This window comes from Apostichopus japonicus, chromosome 22 (assembly GCF_037975245.1).
Source record: "Apostichopus japonicus isolate 1M-3 chromosome 22, ASM3797524v1, whole genome shotgun sequence".
Taxonomy (NCBI): domain Eukaryota; kingdom Metazoa; phylum Echinodermata; class Holothuroidea; order Aspidochirotida; family Stichopodidae; genus Apostichopus; species Apostichopus japonicus.
This window is the reverse complement of record NC_092582.1, coordinates 11,197,871-11,210,210: the sequence shown is the minus strand read 5'-3', so window position 1 is coordinate 11,210,210 and position 12,340 is coordinate 11,197,871. Positions and strand designations below refer to the sequence as shown.

Here is a 12,340-nt window from a genome sequence, read left to right as displayed (position 1 = left end):
ATGAGTTGAAATGAGTTGAATGTTCGCCTCGTTGAATGGAACAAATAACATCTTTCAACGAATGAAATATTTGCACTATTGCACGAATGGAAACCATTCATTATTTGTTTTATACAACATATTATATTAAGATGGGTAAAATGCACTCATGCAACAGATTGTTTTGAACAGACAGGTTTCTCTGCTCTCTTACCATTGGAAAAATTGCTACCAAAAAAGTATAACCCATGGTTCTATTTCATAGAGTGGAATAGAGCGGATTTTGCATGCAATCAACGAGCAATTGACCAAACAAATGACCAGAATACAATTAGGTGTTGTATAATGAAGTGTAGTGAACACTGCATAGTATGGAATGTTACCTTTTAGTGCATATATTACAAATATAACATGTTTCTATAACACACTTCGTGCTACAGTATAGTGTAGGACTGTGCAGAGTAGTATACTATAGTACCATATAGTACAGTTGTACGGTGTAGTATGATCTAACATAGTAGAGTATAGTTTAGCATAGCATAGTAAATTACATTTTTAGTACAGGATTCTGCTATAATATAATACTACTATGATGCATTCATATAGCTTCACATAGCATACTCCAATGATATAGTGTACAATCGTGTAGTATGGTATAATTTAGTAGTGTGGTATAGTGTCGTATAATATAGTGTTATGTGGTATAGTGTACAATGGTACAGTGTAGTATATTATACTATAGTATAATGTAGTACTGCAGTGTGGTATAGTGTAGTAGGTATATTATAGTAATGTACGGTATAGTGCAGTGTACAATAGCGCTTGGCAGACTTGGATACTTACTGCGTAAAGTTCTTGCTTGGTGACGAAAAGTTTGCCTTCGGAGCTGAGCGCCTTGAAGGCCTTCTCAATCTCATCACGAGAGGAAACATTCTCTGTCTCTCGACTGATCATGAAGGACATGTACTCTTGCAGAGAGACGAAACCATCCCTGTATTTAAAGAAAAGACAACAAATCAGAGAAAATATAGTGTAAGAACTGATAGAATTGTGAACTGGGTGAAGAAAAAAATAACCATGTTATAACAAGATGATATATATTAGATACTAACAGACTTATTTCTATTCTCATTTCTTGTTTCTTCATTATTATGGAATCACCAAAGTCAAATCAATCTGAAATGAACATTTGCAATGTAATTGTGTTTTATTTATCTTGGACTGTTAGCTTCAAATATTTTGACATCAAACCCTACACACATTTTGTTCATGGAACAACTTTATATTGCAGCAACTAATTCATCCACTAGGTTCTGTTTGGCCACAGAACATTAACTGGCCAATCCATGTTTACGCTAGCTTGTGACAAATTCACAGAAGACAGTTCTGTTCATCATTGCTGTTGACTGTTTTCTCAAGCCAGGACAATGCACTCATTACAAAAGCCAAAAGAAGTCCAGTTTTTGTTACATTTTTTTAGTTTTGAATTGGAAACTCTCAAGTCTGAAATGTCTCCATCAGCGAATAACTTGAGATAACAGAAATCAATGCGATGTCTTTTTCCAAAGTAGATTATGATTTCTTGTTCGGTAAATTTTGCGATACCATTTGGTAAAACTATCCAATAACAGTAACCCCATTCATTAGCTTGACTAGTCAAGTTTTACTTTGAGACAAAGAGTTAAAACCGTTTAAACTATTCAATTTCCACTTTATTGACAGGGATGTGTAGTTTCATAGAATCCATCAGAATTATGAATTACATACTAATTCACATTCATTCAGCGAGGAAATCTTAGAGAGTGTCTAACATTGATAAAGTTCAATCCTAATATAAGCAATGCTCCTTTAAAACGGGTGCGTAGTTTCAAAGAATCCATCAGAATTATGAATTACATACTAATTCACATTCATTCAGCGAGGAAATCTTAGAGAGTGTCTAACATTGATAAAGTCCAATCCTAATATAAGCAATGCTCCTTTAAAACGGGTGTGTAGTTTCATAGAATCCATCAGAATCATGAATTACATACTAATTCACATTCATTCAGCGAGGAAATCTTAGAGAGTGTCTAACATTGATAAAGTTCAATCCTAATATAAGCAATGCTCCTTTAAAACGGGTGTGTAGTTTCAAAGAATCCATCAGAATTATGAATTACATACTAATTCACATTCATTCAGCGAGGAAATCTTATAGTGTCTAACATTGATAAAGTTCAATCCTAATATAAGCAATGCTCCTTTAAAACGGGTGCGTAGTTTCAAAGAATCCATCAGAATTATGAATTACATACTAATTCACATTCATTCAGCGAGGAAATCTTATAGAGTGTCTAACATTGATAAAGTTCAATCCTAATATAAGCAATGCTCCTTTAAAACGGGTGCGTAGTTTCAAAGAATCCATCAGAATTATGAATTACATACTAATTCACATTCATTCAGCGAGGAAATCTTATAGAGTGTCTAACATTGATAAAGTCCAATCCTCATATGACTAATGCTCCTTTAAACTTGCTGGATATTGGCAAACACCTCTCAGCAGCTACTTCAAAGGGAGAGTTGAAACCTCTCCTTACCTGTTGGGATCGACAGCATCCAATATGGCTTGGAACTCTGGGTCATCCTGGCCCTCCTCGACCATAGGGAGATCGTAACCCAGGGACCGCAGACAGGACTTGAACTCTGGGTGGTCCAGTTTGCCACTCTTGTCTTTGTCGAAATGCCTGATAGAAATAATAACAAAAGTGACCTATTAATTTCAGAAATCTGTATGTTTGTTGAATAAATGAAAAGTGTCTACAAAAGTATGGAATCTTTGCATGAAGAATATGGCACAAATATCTTACAATTAAACTTTTTTTTTATCTAGTGAGGTGTTGAGATCTGAAACTGGACAGATGCTTACTGGAATTCCTTTTAACAAGCTAAAAGTTAAAAAGTATTAACTTCTAGCAACCACCTGAATGGTAAAATGGTTGATTAGATAAGAAGGGAATACGAAAAATAAAAATAAAATTGACTTACTTGAACATCATACTGAATTCCTTCAGTGATTCTTCACTCACACCAGTCATGTTGCTATTGAAGAAGAGAATAAAAAACATTTAATTCAATCTTCATATTTATTTTGATTCTGTTAGCAGACTTGATGGCACTCGACTAGGGATATCTGAGGTTGTGGAATACAGTACTTGACCCTGACACTGTGTACCAAATGACAACTACTTTGGTACATCATAGATCATCATAAACTTAGATGTTTCTATGACACAGTTCTTTCATTTCAAGTTGTTTTTTGGTGGGAAACTTAATTATGAATGTACATTAAAGTTGAAATGGAGATGGAAGGTGGGGGAGGGGTGAGGGGGAATTGGGGTTGGGTGGGAAGGAGCGAGGAGAGAAATAAATGGAATTCTATCAATGCCTTCCTTTTCTTTTTTCAACTATTTCAAGTCAACAAAACATAATTCTGCACACAAATGGCATTTTCCTCTTGTGGTTAAAGGACTCCCATCGCTATTACAATGAATAGGAATACTACAGCCAGCCATTGATATCTTTACCACCTGACCAAACACTCCGAACCCACCAATCCTCACCTCAACCACTTTTCTGCCTATAAACACCCTGGAGGGTGGGGGACTTACCGGGCCTGTATCTGTTGTTCTAGATTGTGCTGCATCCTCATTCCAAGTTGGTCCAGTTGATCCCACTGCTGAGCAATGCCTACAGTCGAATGCTCAGTGTATCTGTGTGGAGAGCAACGATAGATACGTTATAAACAATATCAACCAGAGTCAATTTTGTTTGATCAATTCCAATCTTCATATTAGTAATACTCATCAATATTTCATGAAATCTGCAGGATACCGGGAACCAACTACAAATCAATACTTTAAAGGAAGGCTGAACCTTTTCCTTCCAGTTGGGATCTGACAATATCTTTTGCATACTCCAATCTTCAGCAAGCTGTAGGCATTCTGTTCCACACTCAAGCAGCACAAGCTCTCATACTAAATTCAACCATGCTAAACAAGATATCTCTTTTTTTAAGAAAACAATTAACTTTGTAGCTTAACCAAAACTGCTTATCCTGGGAAACGGTCATTCCTAATGACTTCACAGGAGACAATAGTGGAACCTTTTTGTTCTTCCACGATAAACCTAACCTAAGACCAAATTTTTGATACCTCCTTGACATAAATGGACTCATAGCCGGAATTGTTTACAATATCAGATATCTGTAGTTACTCACCTGTTGTCCAGAATAAGTCGCTCTTCCATCTTAGCACCGAGTTCCTCAATCTTCTTCACCTGTGTTTTCTCGGCTCTCACTTCCTTGATTTTCTCCTAGAGATGCAGTAAATGAGAGGATACATTGCAGATTAACACGAAATGCCAGGCCCCTTGAAGGGGGTGGGGTGGGGGCAAATGTATTTACACTTTTTACAACAACAAATTGATGAGTAAGGAACACAAGTAATACAGAAAAAGCAAAACCATCTTTTGTCAATCTGAACAAAAAACCCTAGTGGTATCCCTTCCCCCCTCCAACCCCCCCCCCTTCACCATTTCCTTTGGTAATCTTACGACGACAATCAGGAATGGCCACTCATCTGACCATAATGCACTAAACACAATCTGCTTGAGTCAAAGACTAATATTCTTCCAAAAAAAGACAAACCTTGAGATTATCCAGTTGATTTTCTAGATTACCAGATTCTTCCACCATAGCAGCCCTGAGGAGAGAAGCCAAAGAAAGGACAGCAAGTTAGAATGGTGATGGAAATGACAAGATTGTCTACAACAATTGCAGATGTGTGGGACATGCTGGCTGAGGGTCAAAACAAGCCCATGCATATCGTCAGTTAAGTAGTGCGGACGGACATCTTGCAATCTCCCAGGAAAAAAACGCTAAGAGAAAACGTGATTTATTACCAAAAAGAAACAAAAGAATAAAATGCATAAAGATTGTAAGAAAACAATTGGTTAGCTTTAATGACCTTAATCACAGTTTCAACTTGTTAGCTGAGAAAAAAAACAATTCAAAGTGGGGTAGTGGGACTCTTGTCTAATTATTTAAATATTATTCAGCCAGCCAGATCATAATATTCACGATCTCATAGTATAACATGCTTTCGACCATTGGTGAGGAAGCCACAGAAAATCAAATGTTAGTAGGTTTTTTACCGACGCAACTTGCGTGTAATTTAACTCTGTGAATATTTTTAGAGACTTTCATTTTTCCGAGGATGTAAGCTGTATAATTTCATTAACTCTGACAACAAGATGCATCAAACATTTTCAATCATGCAAATTGATTTAAAAAATACACTGCATATTTCTAAAGTCCCTGTCTGATGACTGGTCTCAACACCCCCAACTCCCCCCTTCCCCCCCACTCCCCCTTCCCCCACCCCATTCCCCTCCCAAAAAATTCACTCAAATAGTTATACTGATTGAGGATTATTCCTGCATGTTTTTGTTTCTACTACTCATCTAATTGAGATATAATTTTTGGTTTTTGCTTGAGTTGGGTTGGAGGGATGAGGAGAGTAGGTAATGACTCATTTAATCGACTTGTTTTTAGTAAGGTTAGTTGTGTTAAAACAGTCAAATGCTTTGTTAGAAACAGAAAGAGAATGTAAAAGAAAGTTTGAACTCTACAAGATTGTTCTGTCGGAGACAAAGTCCCTGTGGAGTAGAAAGACGAGATGGAAACATGGAATGAAACCCACCAAAGAATACCATGGAAGGAAAAGAAACTGGAATGCCAAAGTTCAAAGAAAATGATCCCTCCCCCCTCCCAAAAAAAAAAAAAAACTTCCAAAAAAACAAAACCATGAGCAATGAATACTTAAACTTAAATATTCAAAGCATGCTTTATTTATTTAAGGAGCAATTACTTTATGAGATTAATATAAACCATATGAAATTATGAGATAAATGAATAAATGAACAATGAGTTAGAAGTGATCAGTTATCTCCATCTGGTGTTACCTAACACCATCTTGCAGGCCAAAACCTTTTTCCATTCTGATTTATAAATATGAGATAAATGAAAGATGATGTTCACATTCATAGAATCTAAGGAACAATCACAGTTTGAGCTTCATTCATGGTCACAATACAGTATGGTAAACACTGCTTGGCAAATAGTTCTATATTAAACTATTTCTTACCCAAAAGACAAGAGATGGCCTCATACTGTCATATATAGCTTACAGATACATATGGACTTTTTAGTATTTGAGGGTTTTAATATTTCTCAAAATTAATCTTTCTGTCTCTTCAACATTACAAACATCTTTTTTGCTCCTACTGAAAACTTATTTTCTTGCAAATAAATTGTCCAAGCGAACAGAAAAGATGGAAATTTATCAACATTGTTTTCAAATGGACAAGAAAAAAAATCAAATTTCAAATTTTTTATATTCAAATTTTTCAAATTTTTTAAGGACTTGTCCCAAAGGAGAGATGAGAGTTAGGTTTTGATACCACATACCTGGTCTCTGTCAGCCATTGGTGGAAGGAGTTGGCCATCTGGGCAAACTGTTTGCGGAGACGGTCATTCTCATCCTGGCGTTCTGTTTCCTTGTTCAGTTCCACTTCTCTTTCTTTGATAATCTTCTGGAGGTTGCGCCAGGTCTCCTCGAGGGAGTCCATGGTGAACCAGGTGTACCTGTAGGGTAGAGATAGGTGGAGGGCTTGAGGATTGATATAGAGATAGACACATCTTTGTAAAACCAGAGAGCAAACAGGCAGAGGGATTCCTTGCCACATTTGATGTGAAAACAGTTAATGTAAACTGTGCACAAAAGGTTCTCATACTTAATAAAGTGGATCCACATACCATGGATCAATTAAATCAAAGCTTAACTATTGGAGTTACTGTGATTACAAGGATTTCAGACTTAAGCCTCTATTGACCTAAAATGACTTTTGACAACAGAACAACACAAGAGATATTCAACCATCCCACATGGCCTGTTTATCAATGGGTTAAAAATTGTTGCAGCATCTGGAATTTGTCTTGATTCACATGTAGGGTAATCCGGGCCATTAATGGATATTTGACAAAGAACCATCACCTCATAATTCCCTCAAAAAAAGGAAAGGAAAAGGGTGGACAGGAATAGTTGCAACTTACCACTAGCAACTCATGACAAAGAAAATGGGCCAATTGTAGCAACAGGCATGGCAAAAGATTTGATCAGTCTGGCGAGGGGGGAGGCATTAACTTATGAGGTGGTGAAAAGGTGAAAGGTCAGATAGAAATAATTGTGATGTTGATAAAGGGGAATGGGGCAGTATGCATCAGCTACTTTGGGAAATATCTTGGAAATTGCAAGATACATTCTAGTAAACAGATAAAAGAGTGTTTTGACTTACGGGTTGCTGGTGACGTTATAGCTCTTGATTTGTTTGTCCAGGGCAGCTAGTTGTTTAAGATCATTCTGAGCTGTGCTGAGGGAAGCACAGAAGGCTTCATGAGCTTTTTTCAGAGCCTAAAATAGAATCAGAATAAAGAAACAATAGGAATGAGTATTAAGATACATATATATATGTACACGTATATATATATACATATATATAATGGGCCGAAAAATCAGCACTTCCATTTGTTGTATCACAAATCCAATGAATGCCCGCCCTTCAACCTTATGATTATGAATTATGCAGACTAGCAATTATAACTGTACCTATATTGATTTCTAGGAAGAGTAATGTTGCTGCAAACTGATTGGTCCTTTTTATCTTGTGACCTAATACAATGTTTTTAATTGGTTGCTGCAGAACACAAAGGCATAGGATCTACTTGCTTTGGCATCTAAAGTCACCATTAAGTATACTGATTGTGATCAAATTACTAGCTGAAAAAAACACATTTGATTGATTTTTAAGTGATTTTTTGTCGTTAGATAGCCGCAATAATGCCATTGAAATTGCTTTATGGAAACAGAATCAACACAACACCATTAACGAAAGGAAAAATTAATGAAGGAGTTTCGATTTCGAACGGTGCCTTCCATCCTTACCTTGATCTCCTCAACAGAGTTGCAACGAACAGGATCAGTGAGATCCTCCTCGGCGTTCTCAAACCAACTGTTGAAAGCGGAGGCTTTCTTGGCAAACAGCAGGAAGAGATCTTCAACCTGTCGATTAAACATGCAAGAAAGAACCCTGTCACATATGATTGCAGAAAAACATTACAAAATATGAAAAATAATTAAGAAAGATGAAGAGAAACAATGACAAGATTATGCAAAGACTTGAGTCTTAATTAACTGCTGGCTTGATGAGATTACACAAAGAAAACGTACATCAGTTTGTTAATTTTGTTACAAAATGGAGCAAAAGTACTTTGACTGACATCAATGAAATGACACTCAGTCGTCTTCTTACCTCTTGGTACTGCTCTTGGGCTCTGAGGAGACGCTGTCTACGGTCGTTAGAGTCGGCAAGCAACTTCTCCCACCTGAAAAAGATAACGACAGGTTTTATGTCAAATATTACTACCGATGTCAGACACCTACCTCAGGTAGCGATCTGTGTTGACTCCGGTAAACAACATTCTAATAGTATTTATAACACTATTCCATACTAGTTCATGTATGAAGACACAAAAATTCATAGTTAAATCATACAATAACACGGCTCATCAATCACTGCTAATTTTAAACAACAAATGCAACAAATTGAAAAGTTTGATTAATTTATGACTTTCTGAGTGACAAAACGTTTAGTACTGAGCAGAATCATTCATTACTCAATGATTATTTTCATTCTGTGATAATAACTCAACAAAGCAATATGAATGTAAAAATAAATATGAATCTACAAAATAATATGAATATACAAACATCATATAAATATACAAAATAATATGAATATACAAAATAATATGAATATACAACATCATATGAATATACAACATCATATGAATATACAAACATCATATGGATATACAAATAATATTAATGCACAAATAATGAATATACAAACATCATATGAATATGCAAATTAACATGAATATGCAATGCAATACAATACACATTTACATCTACTATGACACTGTAGAATAATATAAACACTCTTTTTCTTACCTCTTGATGAGGCTAGCATGGCGGTCCTGTATAGCCTGGGTCTGGGCGTGGTCAGAAGCAACCAGTTTATCCTTCAATGTTGTGATCTGCTGGATTCCTTCCTTCTCAAATGATTGCAGACCAGCATCGAATGTCTCCTGTTTGGTCAAGAGAGTCTGGACAGTGGAGAGGTCACGGCCGTAATCATCGGAACGGACAAAGCTCTCCTTCTCAGCTGTGGATAGTAAAGGAAGCAATAAAATACAAGTACTTAGATACTGGGAATGTATAACTACTTTATAGCACATTATAAGTAGCATTTACTTTGAAAGATGCTGTGTCGCAAAAAATCCTCCTCAGCTATATCCAGCAATATGGATTATCTCTGCAGACAGGCACTGGCTATAGTGTGAAACTGAAGACAACAACACAGTTGTAATAGTTTTGACATGGTACCTTACTGAATGCTTGAATATTAATGGATTTATGGTGAAGTGGCTTCTTAATCACACACTACCTTAACAGATCTAAAAAATAAACCAAAAAGTCATTACAACAATCCAGTGAGATCAACATTGGTCAAATCATCATCCGCATGCTAATTAGTCATTCTTCCAAAGCCATTCCAGGTGATAAACCTTGACCACCTGTCACAACCCCCCCCCCACCCTTCTCCCCCATCCCATCACCTTCCTACTTCCTTAATTAATTAATTAATTACCAATCCAAGATTCTACAACATCAGCTTTCCAGATGAACTGCAGGAAAGCAGAGTTCTCATCCAGTTTGGCCTTGCGTCTTTCTGCGGCCAGACGGAGCTCCTCCAAGCGTTTACTCAAGTCGTCACATCGCTGGCCGATGGCCTCAGCGTTGAAGTTTTCCTGCAACACATAGAGAAAACAATCAGAGTCTCGTAAACAAGAGAGACTTTTGGCACTTGTAGAATATATAATCCTCATACAACTGCATTGCTCTAAAATTATGAGTTTCTGAAGCAATGACCACCATTAATACTCCTTGTAATCCAGGCATCTGTAACTGGCAGTATTGGTTTTGGAGCCAAAACTGTTGGCAAGTGAAACGAAAGCCAAGCTGGGTTATTTGTTTGGACTGTTTTGTTTGACAATTCTTAACTCTATCCTTTACAACAGAACCAAAACTCGGACAAGAAGCCCCTGTAGTGTTACTGGAATCCTACCAGTAATGAAAGCGGTGATTTAGGTCAACAAAATCAGCATCAGTTTCTACTTTTTGCTCATAATCTTACAAATTTTGTATTGCTTTTCAAGGATTTACTTTATGTACTTTGATCTCTTCAAAGTCAAAGCAAGCAACCTTTCCTTTCTTGACTTACGCTGTTAACGAGTTCGTCTCCTTTGTTCTTGATGTCATCCACACGGTCCTTGTGGACACCGAAGTCAGTGTCGAAGGCTCTGTGTTTCTTCTGCAGTCCCTGGACGGCGGCCAGAGTATCCCCGTAGTCTTCGCTGGAGAGAACATGCTGCTTCTCGTTAATCCAAGCCTCCTCCTCGTCAGCTCCAGCCAAGAACTCCTGGTAGGCCAGAGATTCATCCAACTTACGACCTCTGTTTCAAACAACAGACAAACAAACAAATTCATCAGCACAGAAGTAATTTATAAATCCCTATTTTCTGGATATTTCAAGTGAACACTTAATTTACACAGGCCAGTTTGAAAAGATGCTTACACAAAATAGTTACTCCAAAGTAAAGTATTTGCTACTGAAATGCCCTTAATATGTATTCCATTTCAATTTTTTCAATTATTTTCAATTATTTAGTTTTTCTTTTCAATCTGTCTCCAACTAGAGTTTTCGGAGATATGGCTGTCTCTCAGATTTAAATGTTTTTCCCAGTAAACATCCCTACCCAACAAATTACGCTATTGCATTTGAACCTACAGTTTGTTCATGGCTTTGTGGACAATAGTGTTTGGCAATTCTGTTAGTGGAATTTTTCAAAATGTCTCTTCTGTTTAAAAGACTTGACAAATACAGTAAAAGCCATGATGTCTGCCTATGTATAAGGTGTCAAATTTCTTGAGCTAGGGGTGGTGAGCATTGAAAGAGGGGAAGAAAAGGAGTTGGGAAGAGAATCTGCAAAGGATCCTCCAACAGTGTGCATAATTGCCCCTATTTAATACTGTTATTGCTCATGAAATTTACCCCTGCCCACACCCCCCCCCCCTCCAATCTACGGACGCTAGATGGGCGTTTCCCTTTGGGAGGATTTAAGGCCGATTAAATCTCACCTGACTTCAGAGAGATCTCTGAGGTTATCCCAGCTCTCTTGGAGGTGATCCAATCTCTTCTGGACCTCTTCATTCATGTCAATGTCCAACATGAGCTGCTCACCCTTCTCCTTCACAGCCTGAGGATAATAAATACCAAATATCTAATCAACAAACAGATCATTATGATAGACCGATAACAGATTAACTACAAAACCATCTCAGTATAAATAATAACCTTTGTGGTAAGAAAATAAAATTGCATTTGACAAGACTCTACATCCTACAAGAGAAGACACCTAGCACTAGGTTAATTTTTTCCAAAGTTCTATCTTAGCAGCAAACTATTCTCTAAGGCAGACTGGAGCAAAACGACTAAAAGAATTCCATCATGCTTAACGATCACAACATCAGACAAATTACAAAGTTCAGTTTAAACTATTATAAACCATTCCTACAACATAAGCCCTATCTTTAAATGATTCTGAGAGGATAATGAAAGAACTGAAAATTGAATCCGTAAAAACAGAACTACTGCAATGACGATGCAGCGGACAGGATAAGGGGAAGAGGACAACACTGAGTTGAACTTAGCAATCGATAAAGCTACCTACATGATGGATTCAAGAAAACAATGAAACTAGCAATTACCTATAAATGTGAATGATGTCATTCTACTTGTCTAATGTAATTCTACGGTCAGCCAGGGAATTCCAAAGCAAAGCAAAACTACTTTAAAAATAGTGTACGAACACAAACATTGTTGAAGTAACCAAAGAACTAAAACTACTCTTGTCATTAAACATCCATTTGGATGAACTATTCACAAGAGAATCCTGACAGCAAATTGGAAATATTAACCAAATTCTCAACTCTAAATTATTTTATTGAAACTTAGAATTTACTGTTAGTAATGCCATATAACCAGGGCTGGCTCCTGACTTTACCCACCTCCACAGAACATACTCACTACCATCAACCATATCAAATAAAATTTGGTACAAAAATATAAATTGCAA

The 12,340-nt window shown here is 36.8% G+C and overlaps 1 protein-coding gene across 19 annotated transcripts in view; it reads right to left on the bottom strand.

Annotated features, from left to right (window-relative positions):
• The window catches only part of LOC139964219 (spectrin alpha chain, non-erythrocytic 1-like), a 70,717-nt gene that overhangs the window by 2,027 nt on the left and 56,350 nt on the right, over window positions 1-12,340 (bottom strand). For 14 of the 19 annotated variants that reach the window (XM_071965649.1, XM_071965644.1, XM_071965653.1 and 11 more), the window contains 15 exons: window positions 11,343-11,461; window positions 10,426-10,657; window positions 9,793-9,952; window positions 9,093-9,306; window positions 8,392-8,464; window positions 8,025-8,141; window positions 7,378-7,493; window positions 6,491-6,667; window positions 5,653-5,679; window positions 4,670-4,724; window positions 4,241-4,335; window positions 3,633-3,734; window positions 3,010-3,063; window positions 2,562-2,708; window positions 823-970 (listed from right to left, as the gene is read on the bottom strand). In XM_071965649.1, coding sequence (XP_071821750.1) covers window positions 823-970; window positions 2,562-2,708; window positions 3,010-3,063; window positions 3,633-3,734; window positions 4,241-4,335; window positions 4,670-4,724; window positions 5,653-5,679; window positions 6,491-6,667; window positions 7,378-7,493; window positions 8,025-8,141; window positions 8,392-8,464; window positions 9,093-9,306; window positions 9,793-9,952; window positions 10,426-10,657; window positions 11,343-11,461 — 1,836 coding nt within the window. The remainder of the gene's footprint in view (window positions 1-822; window positions 971-2,561; window positions 2,709-3,009; window positions 3,064-3,632; window positions 3,735-4,240; window positions 4,336-4,669; window positions 4,725-5,652; window positions 5,680-6,490; window positions 6,668-7,377; window positions 7,494-8,024; window positions 8,142-8,391; window positions 8,465-9,092; window positions 9,307-9,792; window positions 9,953-10,425; window positions 10,658-11,342; window positions 11,462-12,340) is intronic. The other 5 variants (XM_071965650.1, XM_071965656.1, XM_071965659.1 and 2 more) reach the window with 1 other exon arrangement.